Source organism: Haematobia irritans, chromosome 1 (assembly GCF_050003625.1).
Source record: "Haematobia irritans isolate KBUSLIRL chromosome 1, ASM5000362v1, whole genome shotgun sequence".
Lineage (NCBI taxonomy): Eukaryota > Metazoa > Arthropoda > Insecta > Diptera > Muscidae > Haematobia > Haematobia irritans.
Window position 1 is genome coordinate 218,352,554 of NC_134397.1, and position 17,680 is coordinate 218,370,233.

Below are 17,680 nucleotides of genomic sequence, written 5' to 3' on the forward strand. Positions count from 1 at the left end.
CTTCTTTTTAGTAAAGAACTTAAATTTACATGAAATTGGCAGCCAACGTAGAGGGTGCATCATTTTCCAATATTTTAGCAAATGTTAATGTGGTAAAATTTTTTACTATTTTTGCTTTTTCCGATTTATTGGATGGGAAACAGTAATTCTTTGTACTTTTTTTATATAATATAGTGCTTAATTTTCAGATATGTTGAGGAGAAGGATATGTTTCCTTGACAAACCACACTTAAAATTCACAAGAAATATAGAAGAAGGTACACCCTCTCCCACCGTATTTGTACCTATAAACGAAACATCAAGTAGTCCGATTTGTTTAAAAGAATTCAAATCTTTTCGAATTTGTTTTCAGCACGAAGGATATAGTTGACTAAGTTAACGCAAAATATTCCTCCAAATACGCTTCGCAAGGCGCAGCGAAGCGGGCCGGGTTATGCTAGTTTGATTTTAAAATAAATAAATAAATTTTTTTATTGATTCAATTAAACATTTAATTGAAGTTGATTCCAAAACCCAATCAGTATGTTGATAGATTCAATTTTTCGTAAAACTTTTTAATTAAATCGGTTAAACGAATTATTAAGGTTTGCAATTGACATCGATTAAAGTTAAATAGCCAGACAGATATCCGTCGAACTCAGATATTGTCCGAACGCCATTTTTATACCCTCAACCATAGGATGGGGGTATATTAACTTTGTCATTCCGTTTGTAACACATCGAAATATTGCTCTAAGACCACATAAAGTATATATATATATATATATATATATATATATATATATATATATATATATATATATATATACACTTATATATATATATATATATATATATATATATATATATATATATATATATATATATATATATATATATATATATATATATATATATATATATATATATATATATATATATATATATTCTGGGTCGTGGTGAAATTCTGAATTGACTTGAAACTTGGCACAAGCAGTTGTTATTGATGTAGGTAGGATGGTATTGCAAATGGGCCATATCGGTCCACTTTTACGTATAGCCCCCATATAAACGGACCCCCAAATTTGGCTTGCGATTGCTCTAAGAGAAGCAAATTTCATCCGATCCGGCTGAAATTTGGTACATGCTGTTAGTATATGGTCTCTAACAACCAAGCAAAAATTGGTCCATATCGGTCCACTTTTACGTATAGCCCCCAAATAAACGGTCCCCCAAATTTGGCTTGCGATTGCTCTAAGAGAAGCAAATTTCATCCGATCCGGCTGAAATTTGGTACATGCTGTTAGTATATGGTCTCTAATAACCATGCAAAAATTTGTCCATATCGGTCCATAATTACATATAGCCCCCATATAAACCGATCCCTCGATATGGCTTGCGGAGTCTCTAAGAGAACCAAATTTCATCCGATCCATTTTCAGAGTGTCCAAGTTTGAGAGGTTTCACTGTATATATTTCTGTCCAGTATTATTCTTCTTGCTGAAAGGCTTGGAACAATTTTCATGAAAGCTTTAGAAAATATTATTAGTATCAAACAAAATTGTTCTGCATACACCCTTTCCACAATTTGTACTTCTTTCTTCCTTTTCATTGATTTTTTTTATCTAAATGCAATTTACTTCAAAATATTTGTTGATTGTATAAAATCCAAAAAACCCAAGCAAATTGTTTATCATTCTCTCCAAAAGCTAATTGAAACTTGCATATGTCATGTGATCATTGTGGTGTATGAAATTGTTTTTGATAAATTCCAAATACATTTTATTTTATTTTTTTATAGTTTTAATTGCTTGAGGAAAAACAGAATTCAATTCTTACCTGTAGACAAGCCTCTCTTGCCTGTCGGCCTCTTGATAAATGCGATAGTACATTGAGAGCATGACAATGCCAGGTATCCAAAAGCTCACTGATGAACTAACAATGGCATATGCTTTATTGACTTTAAATTCACAGATCTGAAAGATAAAAAATAAGGAAGAAAAACAATTTAAACAAGTATATAAGGCCGTAAGTTCGGCCAGGCTGAATCTTATGTACCTTCCACCATGGATTGCGTAGAAACTTCTACGAAAGACTATCATCCACAATCGAAATACTTGGGTTGTGGTATCTTAAAACTTCTTAACATCGTTTTCTAAATTGTGAGTTAGTCCATACGTGGTATATATTAGACAAAAAAGTTATGTATAGTTAAGTCTACAAATAATTACGAATCGATATGGACTTTTTGCACGGTACGTAGAGAGCCAGAATTGAAATAGGGGGATCGCTTATATGGGAGCTATATTCAATTATGTACTTGTTGTGGACCAATTTTTGTGTGATTGGAAATCGATTTATCTGAGGGATATATATAACTATAGACCGATATGGACCTAGTTAGGCATGGCTGTTAACGACCATATACTAGCAAAATGTACCAAATTTCAACTCACTCGGATGAAATTTGCTCCTCCAAGAGGCTCCAAAACCAAATCTCGGAATCGGTTTATATGGGGCTATATATGATTATGGACTGATATGGACCACTTTTGGCATGGTTGTTAAATATCATATACGATCACCACGTACCAATTTCAAGCAGATCGGATGAATTTTGCTTCTCCAAAAGGCACCGGAGGTCAAATCTGGGGATCGGTTTATATGGGAGCTTTATATAATTATGGGCTGATAGGAACCAATTCCTGCATGGTTGTTGGATACCATATACTAACATCGCGTACCAAATTTCAACCGAATGGGAAGAATTTTGCTCTTCCAAGGGGCTCTGGAGGTCAAATCTGGGGATCGGTTTATATGGGGCGTAAATATAATTATGGACCGATTTCGACCAATTTTTGCATGGGAGTTTGAAGCCATATATTAACACCACTTACCAAATTTCAACTGAATCAGATGAATTTTGGTCTTCCAAGAGGCTCCGGAGGTCAAATCTGGTGATCGGTTTATATGGGGGCTTTATATAATTATGGACCGATGTGGACAAATTTTTGCATGGTTGTTAGAGACCATATACTAACACCATGTACCAAATTTCAGCCGGATCGGATGAAATTTGCTTCTCTTAGAGGCCTCGCAAGCCAAATTGAGGGATCGGTTTATATGGGGGCTATATATAATTATGGACCGATGTGGACCAATTTTTGCATGGTTGTTAGAGACCATATACTAACACCATGTACCAAATTTCAGCTGGATCGGATGAAATTTGCTTTTCTTAGAGGCCTCGCAAGCCAAATTTGGGGGTCCGTTTATATGGGGGGCTATACGTAAAAGTGGACCGATATGCCCCATTTGCAATACCATCCGACCTACATCATAAACAACTACTTGTGCCAAGTTTCAAGTCGATAGCTGGTTTAGTTCGGAAGTTAGTGTGATTTCAACAGACGGACGGACGGACATGCTCAGATAGACTCAGAATTTCACCATGACCCAGAATATATATACTTTATGGGGTCTTAGAGCAATATTTCGATGTGTTACAAACGGAATGACAAAGTTAATATACCCCCCATCCTATGGTGGAGGGTATAAAAATAAAACACAAATATTCTCATATTGATTAAATGAAATTTTCATGTAGCTCATAATTTACCAAATTTGGAAAAAAATTACCAAAAATCTACCAAACAAACCAATCTTATTTTGTCAAAATTTTATTTCTATAGAAAACTTTGTCAAATTTTTATATCTAAAGAAATTTTTTTCGAAGTTTTATTTCCATAAAATATTTTGTTATTTCCATAAAATATTTTTTTATTTCCATAAAATATTTTTGGCATATCAAGAGATTCTAGTTCCCCTGGAATATGTAAGGTAGTTACTAGCCTTTCTAACACATCTGCTTCACAGTTCCCCGGTATGTTCCTATGGCCAGGCACCCATATTAGGTGAATATTGTACTGCTCAGCCATCTCGTTGAGAGATTTGCGGCAGTCTATGGCCGTTTTCGAGTTAAGGAACACAGAGTCCAAGGATTTTATTGCAGGTTGACTGTCTGAGTATATATTAATGCCAAAATTTTTTGGAACATTACTTCTCAGCCAATTCACCACCTCTCTTATTGCCAATATTTCAGTCTGAAAAACACACTATTGTGATTAGGTAATCTTTTCGCTATTCGAATTTCCAGATCTTTAGAATATACTCCAAACCCCACTTGTCCATTCAATTTGGAGCCATCAGTATAAAAATCTATATATCTTTTATTCCCCGGGGTCTGTGTACACCACGCCACACTGTTGGGAATTAGAGTTTCAAACTTTTTGTCGAAAAAGTGGTTTTGCCAGGGTGTAATCCACTACGTTAGGCACATCTGGCATTACTTTGAGGACCGAACTGTGACCGTACATTTTTTCCGACCACAGCGATAGCTCGCGCAACCGCACAGCCGTTGTTGCAGCTGACTGTTTGGCTAAAATGTCTAAAGGCAATAGACTCCCTTAATGTCATGTTCCTGCCATACTAAATGCGCCTGAGATACATAAGCACGCCATACGGCACTTCAGAAACCAGTCGGTTTCTGAAGTGCCAGCCACCAGACTACAACGCCATATACCATTATAGGTCTAACCACTGCCGTGTATAGCTAATGCACAATTTTTGGTTTTAGTCCCCACTTTTTCCCTATTGCCTTTTTGGACGAGTACAAAGCTACCGTGGCTTTTCTCGCCGTTTCTTCAATATTAAGCCTAAAATTCAGCTTCCTGTCCAAAATAACGCCAAGGTATTTTGCACAAAAAATTAGTGATAAAAAATATATTAAAATTTTAATAATTAAAACTGGTTTCAGTTACGGGTCTGACAGCAATTCCATAAACCAAATTTCAGGGGCATGCGTTTATTTCTCTCATAACAATCTGTGGTTTTTTGCTATATTTCAGTTTGTTTTCTTTTTTCAATATTCTAGATTGCCTTTTACTGCTGCGGCAAATGAGCAATTAAATGTTCATCATGCGTTACAGGAAAGGGATGGCGTAGAAAATGTAGTAAATATGCTTTGTGCGATGTGCTGATGCCAATGGCGGAAAGCATTTCAGCTTTTCAAAATGAGTTTCAATTATTGCCTAATGACACTTTAATTATTTCATTGAATTGTAGACACTCGTCGTCTCTTTTTTTTTTTTGTGCTAATCACATTGCTAAAAACCGATAAATTCATTAAAATTAACAATAAATTAATGGCACCATTAAAGAATCATTTGAGGATATTTATTTTATCTTTTGTATTTTTTACGCTATGGTGATTTATCTATGCTTTGGTTTGTGTCTCAGTCATTCGAATAGATTGAAGTGATTTGCCACATTAAAATTGAGTTAACACCAATGATTGGATATTTGAAGGCACGGAATAGCAATGATGGATATGGATGGAATGATATTGTCAGCCTTTGGCCTTTTGGAATGGCTTCAATAGAGAATGTTTGAACAATTTATAGTATGTCTAGGGTGAGTGATATGTATTGCAAGCAACTTCAGGTTGTTCATCATTTCTAAATCGCTCGATAAATTTATTAGAGTGCCACTTCATTTTATTGTTTGCAAGCTTACAAAATATTTTGATATATTACATTCAGAAATAAAGTTATTCGTGATGGAGTTCAAGTATGATAGTGAGATTGTTTTATAGTTGGTAGGAAAACCACAAGTGCTCAGCAGCATTTATATGTGAACAACATCTTTTCCTTTCCCATACCATTGATCGTTACCGTGTTACTGGCAGTGTTGCATCCACGGTTGCCATAGTTGGTAGAATTCCAAAACGGATAGATTTTTTAACAGGTTGGCTGATAAGTCCCCGGTCTGGCACATAGATGGCATCGCTAGTATTAAATGCATATTATTTTTATATAGTACCAACCTTCAAATGATTCGTGTCAAAATTTGACGTCTGTAAGTCAATTAGTTTGTGAGATAGAGCGTCTTTTGGGAAGCAACTTTTGTTATTGTGAAAAAAATGAAAAAAGAAGGAATTTCGTGTTTTGATAAAATACTGTTTTCTGAAGGGAAAAATACGGTGGAAGCAAAAACTTGGCTTGATAATGAGTTTCCGGACTCTGCCCCAGGGAAATCAACAATAATTGATTGGTATGCAAAATTCAAGCGTGGTAAAATGAGCACGGAGAACGCTGAACGCAGTGGACGCCCAAAAGAGGTGGTTACCGACGAAAACATAAAAAAAAATCCACAAAATGATTTTGAATGACCGTAAAATGAAGTTGATCGAGATAGCAGAGGCCTTAAAGATATCAAAGGAATGTGTTGATCATATCAATTGCTGTCAATATTTGGATATGCGGAAGCTCTGTGCAAAATGGGTGCCGCGCGAGCTCACATTTGACCAAAAACAACAACGTGTTGATGATTCTGAGCGGTGTTTGCAGCTGTTAACTCGTAATACACCCGAGTTTTTCCGTCGATATGTGACAATGGATGAAACATGGCTCCATCACTACACTCCTGAGTCCAATCGACAGTCGGCTGAGTGGACAGCGACCGGTGAACCGTCTGCGAAGCGTGGAAAGACTCAAAAGTCCGCTGGCAAAGTAATGGCTTCTGTTTTTTGGGATGCGCATGGAATAATTTTTATCGATTATCTTGAGAAGGGAAAAACCATCAACAGTGACTATTATATGGCGCTAATGCAGCGTTTGAAGGTCGAAATCGCGGCAAAACGGCCCCATATGAAGAAGAAAAAAAGTATTGTTCCACCAAGACAACGCACTGTGCCAGAAGTCATTGAGAACGATGGCAAAAATTCGTGAATTGGGCTTCGAATTACTTCCCCACCCACCGTATTCTCCAGATCTGGCCCCCAGCGACTTTTTCTTGTTCTCAGACCTCAAAAGGATGCTCGCAGGGAAAAAATTTGGCTGCCGTGAAGAGGTGATCGCCGAAACTGAGGCCTATTTTGAGGCAAAACCGAAGGGGTACTACCAAAATGGTATCAAAAAATTGGAAGGTCGTTGTAATCGTTGTATCGCTCTTGAAGGGAACTATGTTGAATAATAAAAACGAATTTTGACAAAAAAAATGTGTTTTTCTTTGTTAGACCGTGGACTTATCAGCCAAACTGTTATATAATTCAGTTTGACAAAATTTTATATAGAAAAAAATGTTGACAAAATGTTCTATAGAAATAAAATTTTGACAAAATTTTCTATAGAAATAAAATTTTGACAAAATTTTCCATAGATATAAAGTCTTGACTCAATTTTGTATAGTAATAAAATTTTGACAAAATTTTCTACAGAAATAAAATTTTGAAAAAATTTTCTATAGAAATAAAATCTTGAAAAAATTTTGTATAGCACTAAAATTTTGACAATATTTTCTATAGAAATAAAATTATGACAAAATTTTCTATAGAAATTAAGTTTTGATAGATTATTTTTGGGGATCGGCATTATATGACTATAGACCGATATGTACCAATTTCGGCATGGTTGTTAGAGACCATATACTAACACCACGTACCAAATTTCAACTGGATCGGGTGAATTTTTCTCTTCCAAGGGGCTCCGGAGGTCAAATCAGGGGATCGGTTTATATAAGGGCTACATATAATTATGGACCGATATGGAGCAATTCCTGCATGGTTGCTAGAGACTATATATTAACACCATGTACCAAATTTCAGCCGGATCGTATGAAATTTGCTTCTCTTAGAGGCTCCGCAAGCCAAATCTGGGGATCGGTTTATATGGGGGCTATATATCATTATGGACCGATGTGAACCAATTTTTGCTTGGTGGTTAGATACCGTATACTAACACCATGTACCAAATTTCAGCCGGATCGGATGAAATTTGTTTCTCTTAGAGGCTCCGCAAGCCAAATCGGGGGAACGGTTTATATGGGGGCTATATATCATTATGGACCGATGTGGACCAATTTTTGCTTGGGTGATACGGTCAAAATTTGGTCAATATAAACTTGACGTATTTCTTTCAATTTTGCATTTAAACGTGAACACCCCTCATTTTGAAGGTGTGTGTGTGTAGAATGATGCTCCTATTTTGATTTTGGAATTCACTCTTCAATTGTCAAAATGCCGTCCAAGCAAGAAGAGCAGCGTATCAAAATTTTGCTCGCGCATCGCGAAAATCCGAGCTACTCGCACGCAAAGCTGGCAAAATCGCTAAAAGTTGCCAAATCAACCGTTACAAATGTAATTAAAGTGTTTGGGGAACGTTTGTCGACAGCCAGGAAGTCTGGATCGGGAGGAAATCGAAAACCGGAAGCCGCTGAGACGACAAAGAGAGTTGCCGGTAGTTTCAAGCGAAACCCTAACCTCTCTCTCCGAGATGCCGCAAATAAGCTGGGTGTATCGTCTACAACCGTGCATCGAGCCAAAAAACGAGCCGGACTATCGATTTACAAGAAGGTAGTGACTCCAAATCGCGATGATAAACAAAATACGACGGCCAAAGCGCGATCCCGGAGGCTGTACACGACGATGCTGACGAAGTTTGACTGCGTGGTAATGGACGACGAAACCTACGTCAAAGCCGACTACAAGCAGCTTCCGGGACAGGAGTTTTATACGGCAAAAGGAAGGGGAAAGGTAGCAGATATTTTCAAGCACATAAAACTGTCAAAATTCGCAAAGAAATATCTGGTTTGGCAACCCATCTCTACCTGTGGCTTGAAAAGCAGCATTTTAATAGCTTCCGGGACTGTCAACCAAGAAATTTACGTGAAAGAGTGTTTGAATAAACGTCTGCTGCCTGAAGAAACACGGTTGTTCCGTACTGTTTTGGCCGGATTTGGCATCTAGCCATTACGGTAAAAAGGCAATGGAGTGGTACGCCGCCAACAACGTGCAGGTGGTTCCTAAGGTCAAGAACCCTCCCAACACGCCAGAGCTCCGCCCAATTGAGAAATACTGGGCTATTGTCAAGCGGAACCTAAAGAAGACCAAAAAACTGCTAAGGACGAGCAGCAGTTTAAGGCAAACTGGCTTTCTGCGGCGAAGAAGGTGGACAAGGTGGCTGTACAAAATCTGATGGCAGGTGTCAAGCGTGAGGCCCGGCTATTCGGATTTGGAAAAGCGAAAGCCTAACTGAATATTTTTCCTGAATTTTATACTAATTGAACTTGAAAAAGAAATTTAATTTGATTTTTTAAATAAACGATTTCACTGATTTACACTCGTTTTCCCTTGACCAAATTTTGACCGTATCACCCTTTACTAACACCAAGTACCAAATTTCAGCCGGATCGGATGAAATGTGATTCTCTTAGAGGCTCCGCAAGCCAAATCGGGGGAACGGTTTATATGGGGGCTATATAAAATTATCGACCGATATGGACTAATTTTTGCATGGTTGTTAGAGACCATGTACCATGTACACCATGTACACTATGTACCAAAGTTCAACCGGATTGGATGAATTTTGCTCCTCAATAACAACTACTTGGGGCAAGATTCAAGTCGATAGCTTGTTTCGTTCGGAAGTTAGCGTGATGTCCACAGATGGACGGACAGCCGGACAGACGGACGGACAGACATGCTGAGATCGACTCAGAATTTCACTACGACCCAGAATATATATACTTTATGGGGTCTTAGAGCAATATTTCGATGTGTTACAAACGGAATGACAAAGTTAATATGTTATACCCCCAATCCTATGTTGGAGGGCATAAAAAAATTAGAAAATATTACTTTGATGCATCACATATCAGCCATTCTTTATTGCATTTAAAAGAACTGAGTACTAGATATGAATTCAAGAAAAATATATTTGAATCAGTGTAATAAATTTAGTTTATACCGATCAAATTGTTTGCAATAAAAAGTCCGTCCTTTAAATTCTGACTAATTCCATTAGTGCCCATTGTACTATTTTGTCACCTTGCTGCCGTTCAGTATATAACGCGCTGCACACGATGTCCCGACTCACGGAACCGGAACATTTTCGTCATCACACTGAAAAAAATATTGTCGTGAGGTCAAAGATTTTATGTCTTTAAAATACGAATGAAAATTTTGCTAAGCATAGAAGACGCATTTCTCTAATATAGAGTTTTTTTCCTTGTCCAAAAGTCGATAAACTTTTCAATGAAGTCGTATTGTCCTTATAATTAAGTGATTTGACTTAAAAATGGGCATCATAACATGAAAGAAAAAATTTTTGGGCTAAGGTCACTTGACTTTAAATTCTTTAAATTTAATGAAATTGTCTTTAAATTTGTTGTATTTTTGCATCTTGACTAACAGCAAAAAATCGATCAAACATAGGACATGTTTTTTAAAACTTTATTTTAAAGACGTTTTTTACTTGAAGTAGAGTCTTAATTTGGAAAATAAAGTTGTTGTTAACGCGTTTTTAAAGGACTTTGATAGCATATGAAGAACAAAAGCTGAAAAATGGAAAAATTAAAATTTGCTTCCTAGAAGCAAGTACACAAAACCCAAATTTAAAAGAGAATTGTGTCCTAAAAATATCCTTACTTGTATTCTCCGCTTCTTTGGCTCGGAATCAATACCAAAATTGTTAAAGTAAAGACAAAATCTTTGGAACCGGGCATGCATTTTTTTCAGTGCAAATATCAGTTTGAGTTTAGATGACCTACTCCTTATAACGGAAACATTTGGTGAGTATATTTTACCATAAGGCACAGAAAAAGTACCCAAAATATACTGCCGGATTCTTTTATTATTCTCGCAATCAGCGTTGCCAGAATTGTTTCACCAAAAACCGCTAGATTTGTCCAAAAAACTAGCCAAAAAAGCTAAAAAATGTTAAAAAATAGCTAGAAAAAAAGGCAAATTTTTTGTATCAAAAGTCACATTTTTGATTGAAATTTAACAAACTTAAAGGCTTTATTTCACTTAAAATGCATATTGTTTTAATTGTATTCATTTTATTTCCATTTCTGTGAGACTGTAAGAAAATCTAAGTCATATTAGCTCTGTTTGCGTACTCGATTCATTTTGATTACTATCACAAATTTTTACTGGAAGTCCTTCATTTATATTTCCTAGTAAAAATTTTTTTCCCCGTAAACTTGCAATTATCAGCTGGTTAATCATCAACAAGTCCAACGTCACATAGAACTGCATTAGAAAATATCAATATATTTCGTTTTAACTGAATTAGTGATAAACTCGTTATTCGAAAATTTCCCATACAAATCTATTGATGTCCAATTTTCGTAAATGTAAATCCATTCCATGAATAAATAGCAGATTTTTTTATTGCATTTTTTGATGTTAAAAAATAATACCACATTCAAAACTTTATTTCCTTAATTATTTCTATGTTCGGTTCCAAAGATTTTGTACACTAATGACTTTGGTATTGATTCCGAGTCAAATTTGAATTTATTCGTTTTTTCAGCTTTTTCTTCATGAGCTATCACAGTGCTTTAAAAACGTGCTAACGACAACTTAAATTTCCAAATTCAGACTCGACTTTAAGTAGAAATTATTATGTGTATACGTTTTTAAAATAAAATATTGAAAAACCTCTTCTATTTTTGAACGCTATTTTGGTTTGTGGTCAAGATACAAAAACTCCACAAATTTAAAGACTATTTAATTAATTTTAAGAATTTTTTAAAATTGACCCTAGCCTTCTTTCATGAAAAGATACCCATTTTGAAGTTGGATCACTTAACTATAAGGACAAAACGATTTTATCGGCTTTTGGAGAAGGGAAACAGTTTATATAAGAGAATTTCACAAATGCTATTATAACCAAAATTCGCGTTCGTATTTTAAAGACATGAAATCTTTGGCCTCCCGACAATATTTTTTCAGTGTACAAAGCAATTCACATCTACTATTTTAATTTAGTAATATCATAATAACTTTAGAATACGTATTATAATGACATAAAAAGGATAAACGAGTCAACTGCTATTATTCTTAATAATTTACTGACAGTTTATATAAGGAATTTGTATGGTAATAATAGATTTAAAGTTTACGATAACTTTTATGAATACGAGGAAAAAACTTTACAACAAGGTGTATTTGCTGCAAAAATGCCCGCATAATGGCTGGAATAATTATTAAGGCTTCAATTGAGCTTTGAAATATGTGGAAACCCTTATTCTGGCAGCAAGACTTAGATAAAACCGAAGTTTTATCCATATTTCAATAGGAACATGTGGAAAATAAAAAAAAAAAACAAAAATAGCATGAAAAAAGCCAGAAAAAAGCTAAAAGCTAAATGCATTTTTTTCCCGCTAAACGTCTTCAAAAAAAGCCAAATCTAGCGGGAAAAAGGCTAACTTGGCAACGCTGCTCGCAATACAGGCAAGATTTTTTCTTTACAGGTAATTATAAGTTTTCTGAAAATATATTGTCATGAGACCAAAGATTTCATGTCTTCAAATTTCGCATTTCTCTGATATGAAGTTTTAACCTTGTCCAAAACTTGATAAACTTTTCAATTAAGTCCTTATATGTTTTACTAAGGTCAACATGGCTTTAATACTTCTTTAAAAATTTTCAAAATTAATTAAATCATCTTTAAATTTTTTGACGTTTTGCATATTGGCTACAAAGCTAAAAAGCGTATTAAAAGAAGAGACAATTTCATCCGATCCGGCTAATTTCTACTTGAAATCGAGTCTGAATTTGAAAATTTAATTTTCCGTTAAAAATTTCTATAATGAACTTTGATAGCACGTGAAGAAAAAAGCTGATGAAACGAATAAACTATTTTTTTTTCCTAGAATCCAATAGGCAAAACTCAAATTTTAAAGAAAATATGTAACAATATTTGAAATATATTTCTAAGTCACCATTGAACACAAAATACACGCTTTGTGGTGATTAATTTAGTAAGCAAAAAAATTTATAAAATTACCATTATTTGTATTTTTGCATTTTAATTATTCAATTATTTTAATTTTGATTTATTTTCAAGCTGATGTAGCTATAACAAATTTCACCCCTATTATAACATCTTTGGACCATGGACGTATACTTTATCGAAACCCAAGTAAATATCACTTAACCGCCACAGTGACCATATCATCACACTGCATTGTACACTTATAACGATAAACAAGACCAATAAGCCAATCTTTTTCCATGCAGTTGCAAGTTTAAAATTAACTCTTCAATGTCATTGGGGGGCAAATGAACAATCGGGGTTGGATAAACAAAACTCTCTCAAGCAAAGAGATATACCTGGACACACACACATACACATACCCACTCATGTATGTAGGATTTGCCCCACCATTACAACATATCCACAATTTTCCGGTAGGAATGCACTACCTGGTCTATTTTTATTTCTAGGTTGTCATGGCAAAGTTTATTCTGGCCAGTTCATCACTTTTAATTTAACTTATTTAATATTGAACTTTGCCAACTTTATGCCTGGTGTTTCTCTTCTACAGCGCGCGTGTGTGTGTGAATGGACCTCCTGTTCTTCTATTTACCTATTCACACAAACGTATACTCACTCCCTTAAAATAAGCCATTGTAAAATAAAAATATAGTCAAGATTTATAAAGAGAAAGAGATAGGGTGAGAGATAAAGAGAGTGAGGAAAAAGAGGAAAGAACTTTTTGTTCTATTTTCTTCCATAAGTTTTGCCTTTAATGAACTGCTGTGAGTGGTCACTACCACTCAGTGGTCTTTGAGGATTAAATATTTCCTAAAACAAAGAACAACTCATTTTCTCTGAAGAGCTAGTATGTGTGAGTGTATTTCTTTGTAGGTCGAGTAGTAAAAGTTAAAACATTCTTTAAATGGAATTTCGATTTCATGCTTTGATATTTGACGAATGGTTAGTCCCTCAGAGACAATAACAAGAAAAGACGCTACAGTCTTTGATTTTCTTCTTTTCTTTTTGCACAAATATGTCGATTTTGAAAAGTTTGTTTCCCCGTAGAGAAACAATAGAAGACTTAATCTAATTTAGCTATGATTGAGTTAAGTTTTTCTTTTCGAAGAAGATGAAAAAATATCATTTGATTATTAGGTCGGATATTGGTTTTTATTGTGACAAACAACAAAGACTGAGACGAATTGTATGAGAGGAAATAATTCAAAGATGACCACAAAAAATGAAAACAAAAAGAGAATTAAATTGAATTGATTTTTGTTTTGAACAGCAAAGAAACATAACAAAATGTTTTTGTTGAGCATAGAATATAGTAAGAAATTTAGATATGGAAAAACTTTTTTTGAGAAAACAAATATTTATAGTTTATCCCTCGTACTCGGTAAATTCCGCATTTTTCAGGGTAAAAAAATCTCCAAAATATTTCTAATTAAAAGTAGATTGAAGTTGAAAAAGTAATCACTGAAAAAAAATAACTTTTTTATTTAATTTAAATAATCATTATCCCAATTAACTGGTTGGCTGATAAGTCCCCAGTCTGACACATAGATAGCGTCGCTAGTTTTAAATGCATATTATTTTTATATAGTACGAACCTTCAAATGATTCGTGTCAAAATTTGACGTCTGTAAGTCAATTAGTTTGTGAGATAGAGCGTCTTTTGTGAAGCAACTTTTGTTATTGTGAAAAAATGAAAAAAAAAGAATTTCGTGTTTTGATAAAATAATGTTTTCTGAAGGGAAAAATACGGTGGAAGCAAAAACTTGGCTTTATAATGAGTTTCCGAACTCTGCCCCAGGGAAATCAACAATAATTGATTGGTGGTGGAATGAGCACGGAGGACGGTGAACGTAGTGGACGCCCGAAAGAGGTGGTTACCGACGAAAACATCAAAAAAATCCACAAACTGATTTTGAATGACTGTAAAATGAAGTTGATCGAGATAGCAGAGTCCTTAAAGATATCAAAGGAACGTGTTGGTCATATCATTCATCAATATTTGGATATGCGGAAGCTCTGTGCAAAATGAGCACGGAGGACGGTGAACGTAGTGGACGCCCGGAAGAGGTGGTTACCGACGAAAACATCAAAAAAATCCACAAAATGATTTTGAATGACCGTAAAATGAAGTTGATCGAGATAGCAGAGGCCTTAAAGATATCAAAGGAACGTGTTGGTCAAATCATTCATCAATATTTGGATATGCGGAAGCTCTGTGCAAATTGGGTGCCGCGCGAGCTCACATTTGACCAAAAACAACAACGTGATGATGACTCTGAGCGGTGTTTGCAGCTGTTAACTCGTAATACACCCGAGTTTTTCCCTCGATATGTGACAATGGATGAAACATGGCTCCATCACTATACTCCTGAGTCCAATCGACAGTCGGCTGAGTGGACAGCGACCGATGAACCGTTTCCGAAGCGTGGAAAGACTCAAAAGTCCGCTGGCAAAGTAATGGCCTCTGTTTTTTGGGATGCGCATGGAATAATTTTTTATCGATTATCTTTAGAAGTAAAAAACCATCAACAGTGACTATTATATGGCGTTATTGGAGCGTTTGAAGGTCGAAATCGCGGCAAAATGGCCCGATATGAAGAAGAAAAAAGTGTTGTTCCACCAAGACAACGCACCGTGCCACAAGTCATTGAGAACGATGTCAAAAATTCATGAATTGGGCTTCGAATTGCTTCCCCATCCACCATATTCTCCAGATCTGGCCCCAGCGACTTTTTCTTGTTCTCAGACCTCAAAAGGATACTCGCAGAGAAAAAATTTGGCTGCAATGAAGAGGTGATCGCCGAAACTGAGGCAAAACCGAAGGGGTACTACCAAAATGGTATCAAAAAATTGGACGGTCGTTATAATCGTTGTATCGCTCTTGAAGGGAACTATGTTGAATAATAAAAACGAATTTTGACAAAAAAATGTGTTTTTCTTTGTTTGACCGGGGACTTATCAGCCAACCTGTTAAAATGTTAAATAAATAAAAAATATATTTCCAAACAAATATTTAAATAGCCACCACCACAAATCAAATATTTATAGTAGCTTCCTTTGAAAGTTCCTCGGCGCAGCGGATTACTTGCAAATATTTTACATTTCAAGTGGATTAAAAAAAAACCCTTACAACCTCAAGAAGATCGCTTCAAATGATACGCTTCCCGTTGTCATCCAATTCGGGATTTATAAAAACCATTTCTGCTAGAGTTGTTGGATGCATCTTAAACATCTCGTCTGAGTGTCAGAAAAAAAAAAACAAGTATATATGGCCGTAAGTTCGGCCAGGCCGAATCTTATGTACCCTCCACCATGGATAGCGTACAAACTTCTACGAAAGACTGTCACAATCGAATTACTTGGGTTGTGGTATCTTAAAACGTTTTCTAAATTGTGAGATAGTCCATACGTGGTATATATTAGACAAAAAAGGTATGTGTAGGTAAGTCTACAAATAATTACGAATCGATATGGACTTTTGCACGGTACGTAGGGAGCCAGAATTGAAATATGGGGGTCGCTTATATGGGGGCTATAAACAATTATGAACTTGATATGGACCAATTTTTGTGAGATTGGGGATCGATTTATCTGAGGGCTATATATAACTATAGACCGCTATGGACCTAGTTAGGCATGGTTGTTAACGGCCATATACTAGCACAATGTACCAAATTTCAACTAACTCGGATGAAATTTGCTCCTCCAAGAGGCTCCAAAACCAAATCTCGGGATCGGTTTATATGGGGCCTATAAATGATTATGGATTGATATAGACCACTTTTGGCATGGCTTTTAAATATCGTATACTAGCACCACGTACCAAATTTCAACCAGATCGGATGAATTTTGCTTCTCCAAAAGGCACCGGGGGTCAAATCTGGGGATCGGTTTATATGGGGGCTGTATATAATTATGGACCGATTTCGACCAATTTTTGCATGGGTGTTTGAGACCATATATTAACACCACGTACCAAATTTCAACGGAATCAGATGAATTTTGGTCTTCCAAGAGGCTCCGGAGGTCAAATCTGGTGATCGGTTTATATGGGGACTATATACAATTATTGACCGATGTGGACCAATTTTTGCATGGTTCTTAAAGACCATATACCAACACCATGTACCAAATTTCAGCCGAATCGGATGAAATTTGCTTCTCTTAGAGGCTCCGAAAGCCAAATCGGGGTATCGGTTTATATGGGGGCTATATATAATTATGGACCGATGTGGACCAATTTTTGCATGGTTGTTAGATACCATATACTAACACCATTTACCAAATTTTAGCCGAATCGGACGAAATTTGCTTCTCTTAGAGGGTCTGCAAGCCAAATTTGGGGGTCCGTTTATATGGGGACTATACGTAAAAGTGGACCGATATGGCCCATTTGCAATACCACCCGACCTACATCAATAATAACAACTTGTGCCAAGTTTCAAGTCGAAGTTAGCGTGATTCGTTCGGAAGTTAGCGTGATTTCAACAGAGGACGGACGGACGGACGGACAAACTCAGATCGACTCAGAATTTCACCACGACCCAGAATATATATACTTTATGGGGTCTTAGAGCAATATTTCGATGTGTTGCAAACGGAATGACAAAGTAATATACCCCCATTCTATGGTGGAGGGTATAAAAATGATGAAATAAAGAATCGATTTGAAATCATTCTATAGATTTTTTACCTGCATTATTCGAATGAATATGAGAAGTTAAATCTTGGAATTTTACTTTTAGTTTTGAACAATTTGTGTGACCAATGCGTCTTCTATCCCTTCTACAAGTCGAATTCAGAGATCGGTCTATATGGGGGCTATACCGAAATATCAACCGATACCATATATGGCACAA

General features: G+C 35.8%; 1 protein-coding gene across 1 annotated transcript in view; it reads right to left on the reverse strand.

Moving 5' to 3' along the window:
* The window catches only part of Octbeta1R (Octopamine beta1 receptor), a 100,992-nt gene that overhangs the window by 16,158 nt on the left and 67,154 nt on the right, over positions 1–17,680 (reverse strand). Inside the window, exon 4 of the mRNA XM_075288440.1 lies at positions 1,819–1,955. Within this exon, the coding sequence (XP_075144555.1) occupies positions 1,819–1,955 (137 nt within the window). The remainder of the gene's footprint in view (positions 1–1,818; positions 1,956–17,680) is intronic.